The sequence below is a fragment of the Hippocampus bargibanti genome, linkage group LG19 (genome assembly GCF_051943395.1).
Source record: "Hippocampus bargibanti isolate YZ-2025 linkage group LG19, ASM5194339v1, whole genome shotgun sequence".
Lineage (NCBI taxonomy): Eukaryota > Metazoa > Chordata > Actinopteri > Syngnathiformes > Syngnathidae > Hippocampus > Hippocampus bargibanti.
The window spans coordinates 9,675,088-9,682,234 of record NC_142752.1 but is presented as its reverse complement, the minus strand read 5'-3'; the positions used below and the strand labels follow the sequence as shown (position 1 = coordinate 9,682,234).

The 7,147-nt window shown below is 40.4% G+C and overlaps 1 protein-coding gene across 1 annotated transcript; it reads right to left on the bottom strand.

The window, feature by feature from the left end:
* Nucleotides 1–4,040: 4,040 nt before the first annotated feature.
* Nucleotides 4,041–6,645, bottom strand: LOC148883944 (delayed-rectifier potassium channel regulatory subunit KCNS3-like). Its single transcript, XM_089022035.1, has 2 exons — nt 6,545–6,645; nt 4,041–5,532 (listed from the first exon to the last, which is right to left on the bottom strand). The coding sequence occupies exon 2, from the start codon at nt 5,526–5,528 to the stop codon at nt 4,041–4,043; it is 1,488 nt and encodes a 495-aa protein (XP_088878161.1). The 5' UTR covers nt 5,529–5,532; nt 6,545–6,645.
* Between the last annotated feature and the right edge of the window lie 502 nt (nt 6,646–7,147).

The window sequence follows — 7,147 nt, the reverse complement described above, 5'->3', positions numbered from 1 at the left end:
ACCTTATTTTATGTATAATAAATGAGCTATTGGATTGTAATAAAAGAAATAAACTGTACTGTATAATAAAGTCATTTTATTTACTTTTGTGATGGTCGTTGATGTAGTTGCCGTGCTTTCTCGGCGATAATACCGTCACTCACACTGTCCCCCGCTAGCTGCTTTTCGTTCATTCAAATCAACAGAAGTTTTTCAACCTCTTCTATTACCCGAGACCGTTGCTTAGACAACACAGAAACACCGTTAGCCACACGAAGCAATGGTCGACTTAGCATACTGATACTGGGACGCTAAGTGTCAGAGATATGACAGTCAGACACAATGGACAGTATTCTCTAATCTCTATCACTAAGTCATACAAACGCACACCTTGTTCGTGTTTTTTGATGATCTTCTCCTGCTCGTCCGTAATTTTCTTTCGTGTCCTCTTTGTCTTAACACGAGCCTGTGGTGGGGTCTTTTTTCGGTGCCATTATCGTAAAAGTACTCCACTCGATAACAAACCATATCTGCACTCAAAGAAAGGGTGTGTGGAAACCTATTGCGCCAGCCACCGTGGCACTGCGTGGTTTAGTTCGTCCGCTGAAAACTTGTTTGTTAGCCAAGACTATATGCTTGCGAATTTAATGTTTGTGAGGCGAAAGGTTCACGAGCTAAAGTGTTCATAAGCCGATGTATCATTGTAAATGATTTTTAATTAATGCTCACAGCCAACGCCGATGCGCTTGTCTGATTGAAAATCGTTACCTGCTGCATTGAAATCCAGAAAGTTTGGGACTGTTAATAGTTTTACCTGTAAAAATATGGAACTTCGTCTGTTTGACTGTCTTTCCTTCATTTTTGTGATTTCATCTGTTGTTAGGCAGAGTTGATTGGAGTTGAACGGAAAGAAGTGACCAAAGGCAACAATCTGTGCCATTGGTACTTTACACACAAAAACCAAGCTATGGGGGAAAAAGCCTCAGGAGGAGAGTGAAGGGAGCTATTGATGTCATCATCGGGTTCGACACAAAAATAAAAGCACAATTGTAAACTGTTTATGGGTCATGAAAGTCCGTAAACATTTGAAAACAGCACGAAGAAGAAATATCTGCATCCTGAGAATCATCAAAGACCTACGAATCAGTCCAGCATCGAATACAACATTGACAACGATCGCACATGAAGGAAGGGCTTCAATAAAAGTGATTGATTTCCTGTTGTGAAATGGTGCACATCTCTGCTGACAGAAACTCAATTGTTCCGTCACACCTTTCATCCCGTTGCTTTTGTTATCCACTGTCTCACGAGAATGCGGATCAAATCTCGATTGGTGTGTACAAAACGTATATACGACGTCCACTGTTTCGTTTCATAAAATAAGGCCCCGGAGGCAAGAAGTCGGAGCGTTGAAAGAAAATACGGGACATTAAGGCAACGCTGACATTAGTGCTAACATTGCCCGTTACAGATCATTTGCATTTTTCGCAACCACCACACAAAATTTAATGATGCTTATATGATGCTAATTATCATGATATATAGGCGGGGAGAACATGCATACTCCACACAGGGAGGCCGGACCGGGTCTTGAACTCACAACCTGTGCACTGTGAAGCCGCCATGCTAACCACTCTACTACTGGGACGCCCATTTTTAACCATTACAATCTAATTTTCATTTCTTGTTTATATATTGTGTTGTCATTCTTTTTACAGTGTTTTTTTATATTATGATGTATTATTACAGAGAAAAGCTCAGATATGTGGTGGAGGAAAAGTTCTGTCTAAACACTTAACAATTGTATGTTTTTTTTACATCTCTTTATTCAAAAAAATGTCAAAGCAGGACAAGGACAAGGAAAAGCAAAAAACAAAAACAAATACTGCCTACGATTGGATGTACTTTAAAGGACAACCAATGTCACTTTTTTGTTTTTTAACTGACACAAGAAAAACGATTTATAGCATCCAAAATACCCAAAACACGCAGTATGACATTTTTAGTCAAATGCAAAACACCAATAAAAATGACTTAGTGTCCTAAATCTGCAAATTCTGCATTTTCAGAAAGTCCCACCCCCAGTTCGTGACGTCACGCCAAGACGTCTTGCATTGCTTGTGAATCAAAACAATGGCTTCAGATTCAGAGAATATGCTTTCTTGTTACACATCCAGTTATGAATATGATTCAAATAGTTCTGAAGAGGAAAGCATACATGTTTGCAATCGATTGAAGAATTTATTTGTGCATTTTGAGGCAACATTGGGGGAAAATCTCTCACCCACAAAATGGCGACCTCCAGTGGCCACCTCCGTTTCCACAGGCTGATAAATTTCCATATATGGCGCTTGGACGCCCTCTTCTGGCCTTCTGGTGGCTTTTGGGTGCAACACGAGGTCCCCAGACCAAACAAATACAGCAAAATACATTGACGGGATGGAAGGACCGCTACAATGCGTCTTTTTTTCGGTCAGGGGGCGGTCCTTTAGTGACATCACATACGGACTCGTCACCAACTCAAAAACAAGACTTCTGAATATTCAGCGCGAGTCTTAAAACGTAATATATAGCTATATGCGGTGGAATCTTTGTAAAATACGCTCAGTAGAAGTCATTTGAAGCCATTTTACAAATTATGGACACTTGTCCGGAGACGTCGGTTGTCCTTTAATGTTCCTTCATGCAATTTGTGGAGGCGTCAGCAAACCAAGACTGGAGATTTTTGCCGTTAGACAAACTCTGGAGTCAGGACTCTAAGTAAGTGTGTACAAATCAATAGTAGATTACTCAGAAAAAAACATGAACATTAGGATCCTGCCCCATGCATCATTGCCGTTTATTTAAAGCAGAAAATGGCTTTTCAACCTTAGAGCAGGGGTGCTCAATACATTGATCGCGATCGACCAGTCAATCTTTGAGGTATCATTGGTAGATCACATGACAAGTTGAGGTGACAATGTCACGAACAGACGCTGTACAAATAAAGTTGAGTTGTTTTGAAAAAAAAACCCAGAGATGTCAGTCTATCAGCCATCCCTTCACTCGATTGTTGCACAGGACAACCAATCAGATGACATCTAATTATTAGCTACACTGCGTGCTCCTGATAACAAGCTAGTTGTTAGTTACATTCTAATTTTTGATTGTTTTTTCCTCTTAAACGTAATATAACGTATAAAAATAAGTGGTGGAGCTGGACCAAGTAAGAAGAAAGAAAGTATCACCTTTGTACGGAATGGGTAGGACTTTTTTTCATGCTGACATTTTCAAAGTGTGTTTGTTTCGCCTGCCAGTTATCAAAATGAACTCGGGTAATGGCACAAAATGTACATGATTATGTTATGTTATGCAACATATGCGGTTATACATCAACATAAGTTGCAAGAATATATTTCTCAATAAATATAATGGGAAGACATTTTGACTTGGTCATTTCAAAAGTAGCTCCCATGCTGAAAAAGTGTAAGCACCCCTGTTTCAGGTGATTCCTGAGTAGCTGGGAGGGGTTGTATGTTTTTATTACTCTTATTTATTTCTTTTTTTAAAGAAAAAAATGGATGTTTCTGTGACCAACCTTTTTCTAATTACAACCTTTTACTCAAATTACAGGACCCACAGAATATTGAGCTTTAGGACTACATAAACGTTCAAGACAGCGTTAGAAACCTTAGACTCTCTTCTTAAATCCAAAAAAATAAATACATTCTAAATTATATGGGTCTGGAGTTACATGAGCTTGAAATGAGGGTGGCTATCCAAAATACAATGCAATACATACACATTGGTTTATTTAGTGCTTTAACAACAGCTAAAGCTGGAACAAAGCGCTAACATGGAAAAAAAGGAAATGCTGCCACCTTGTGGAACACAAAATTGCTAGAGGCCATGGCCAGCGCTTTATTGGCACCCAAGCATGAAAAAACAACACCCGAACAAATTCAAGAATGGTGCTCTACGTCATATTTTCAATTCCTGAATAAATCTGTGAATGGCAGTGAGTTAAAATCTAAATCTAACTCGATTATATCTACAATATATTCATTTTTAACCACTGCAATTTAATTTTCACCAGTATCAACATTGTACATTTCCATGTCCTGTAAGCTGGAGGCATCCGTATCGTCCCCGACGCTGCCCGCACTGTCCCTGAGAGCGATGCTTCCGAGGAACGGGTACACCTTCTCAGTAAACAAGTCCCTTATGTTGTAATGAGGAAGTTCAGGGTCCTGTCTCTCAGGTTTGGGGATACACTGGCTGTCTATGGCTTGATTCCTCTGATAGTACTTGGAGAACTTATTAAAAATGATGGTAACAGGTAACGCCACCACCAAAAGTCCGCAGATGATACACATGGTGGCGACGATTTTCCCCGCCAGGGTCACAGGGCAGGCGTCCCCAAAGCCCACTGTCGTCATGGTGATTGTGGCCCACCACCAACCAGACGGAATGGTGCCCAAATCCGTGTCTTCTTCCTCCTTCTCCGCAAAGTAGATCAGGGCGGAGAAGATGGAGATCCCCACGGAGAGGAATAGAAGAAGGAGACCCACCTCGTTGTAGCTGTGACGCACGGTAGCCCCCAACGCTCGCAGCCCGATGGAGTGCCGCGCCAATTTGAGGATTCGGAGGACCCTCATAAGACGGAGAACCTGCACCACTTTCCCCACATTCTCGATGTCCTCGTTCTCCTCGCCGCTTTCCTTGTCAGCCTTTTCCAAAGCCAGCGTAGCGTAGAAAGGTAGGATGGAGGCAATGTCGATAATGTTCAACGGGTTCCAGAGGAACTTCCTGCAGGAGGGGGCCACGATCATTCGGATGATGAACTCGGCGGAGAAGCACACGATGCAGATAACCTCCAGGATGGCGAGAACGGGGTCCTCGATGGGTTTGTCGTTGTCGTCCACGCGTTGAAATTCGGGCATGCTGTGGACGCACATGGCGATGATGGACGTCAGCACCATGCTGAGAGACGCCAAGGCGATGATCTTGGACGCTCGGGAGTGACCCGGATCCTCCAGCCTGAGCCACACATAACTCCGCAGCTCGGCGCACCACGCCCCCTCAAACTTGGCCAGATCCTGATCCAGCGCCGACAGTTCCACCAGGGACGAGTTGATACTGGGCTGCTGCCCGTCTTCGCTCCTGGCGTCCCAGTCCCGGTGATTAATGTACTCCTTCCTCTCGTGAAACCAATTGCTGCAGCAGTCGGCCAAGTGAAACTCCTGCACGCCCCAGTATTCAATCTCCTGACTGAAGGAGAACACACACACATCCTCCATCATGTGCAGGCGCCCCGTTTGGTAAAAGTTGAGCACGCAGGCGAACACCTTGGGATTCCGGTCAAAGTAATACTCCTTATCGGCGGCGCTGTATTCGTCACACAGCTCCAGGATGGCCGTCTCGCTCTGGCAGCGCACCAGGCGGGCCAGACGGGTGCGCGGGAAGCGCTGCAAAGTGTCTCCATCCACCTCGAAGCGAAGTCCTCCCACGTTGAGGTGAAGTTGCTGCTCGTCGTAGCCACGTTTGTGGAGGATTTGCCCATAGCCCATGTTCCTGAGGGCACAGAGGGGAGTGCGGTGTTAGTATCGAATGCATTAGTTCTCTGAAGCGGCGGGGGGATATCAATACTGCGTACACACACACACTCGGGAAGCAGGAGAGGTAGGATGAACATTCACTTCTTAGAGAGATCAACAGCAGAGATTTCACATTCCAGTGGCAACAAGTTGACCTTAAAATACACTTTAAGACTACGTACTTTTCTCTTTTTTTTCCAAATTCTTTAGCTATGCATTTGCTCCTCATTAACCTGTGAGGGGAAACAGTCTGCATACACATTTCCTTAAAATCCACATTTTTTCCTATTTTATCATTTAATTATTTACGTATTTACTTATTTACTTATTTAATTATTTATTTTATTTAATTTTTTTATGATTTTATTATTGTATTATTTTGTCATTTTATTATTTTATTACTTTATTATTTGATTACTTTATTACTGTATTACTGTGTTCTTGTATTATTGTATTATTGTATTATTGAATCATTGTATTATGGTATTATTTTATTTTTTACTACGTATTTTACTAATTTATTATTGTATTATTTTATTACTGTATTATTGTATTATTGTATTCTTGTATTATTGTATCATTGTATTATTGTATTATTTTATTATTGTATTATTGTATTATTTTTATTATTTTACTATTTTACTATTGTATTATTGTATTATTGTATTGTTGTATTATTATATTATTTTATTACTTTATTATTGTATTACTGTATTGTTGTATTACGGTATTATTGTATCATTGTATTATTGTATTATGGTATTCCTTTATAATTTTGCTATTTTATTTGTTATTTATTTTATGTATTTTCTTTTATTTATTTATTTAGTTTGTTTATTTTATTTATGTTATTTCTATTTTATTATTATTATTATTATTATTATTATTATTATTATTATTATTTTATCTTATGTATGTATTCTTCTTCTTTTTTTAAATTACTATTCTGACTTTCAATAGAATTGGAGGTGCCAACACAAGCCACCTACCGGGATTCAGATGCTCACTTTCCATCAAATCAAACTTTGAGCCAAGCCCGCAGTCACATTCTTGTCCGGACGTTCGGTTCGATGCATTGCGAGGAGTAGCAGATGCGGAGGAGAGAAGGAAACAGGACATGGGGCTTCTTCGCTCCCTTTTACAGTGTGCAAGGAGGGGCCGGGTTGGAGGGTAGAAGGGAGTGAGAGAGTCAAGAGACTTGCTGATTGTGTTGGAACACGCAGTGGAGGATGATGTCACGGTCCATGTGACCTCATCTTCAGCCTTGACATGCAAAGTCATAATTTAATGTTTTTATGGAGGACATCGTATGGAAATGTGGCGTTTTAATGGTCTGTATAAAAATAGTTATGTCTTCGGAGTTACAGCCAATTCACCAAATGAAGTCTTGCACTGCAAAAAGTCAAATCTTATTAAGATAAAATGTCTTAAATCACCGCAAGAAATACTTGTTTTTAGTTTGACAAGATAATATTTCATATTGGGCATTAAATACATAAGAATCCATGGCTTATTTCAACAAAATGTGTCCTTTATAATCTTACCAAGATACTTCAGCTAGTTGCCAACATAGTTTTACTTGATTTAAGTAA

Coding starts and splice junctions, on each gene's coding strand:
- LOC148883944 (XM_089022035.1), bottom strand. CDS start 5,528: ATGGGCTATGGGCAAATCCTCCACAAACGTGGCTACGACGAGCAGCAA.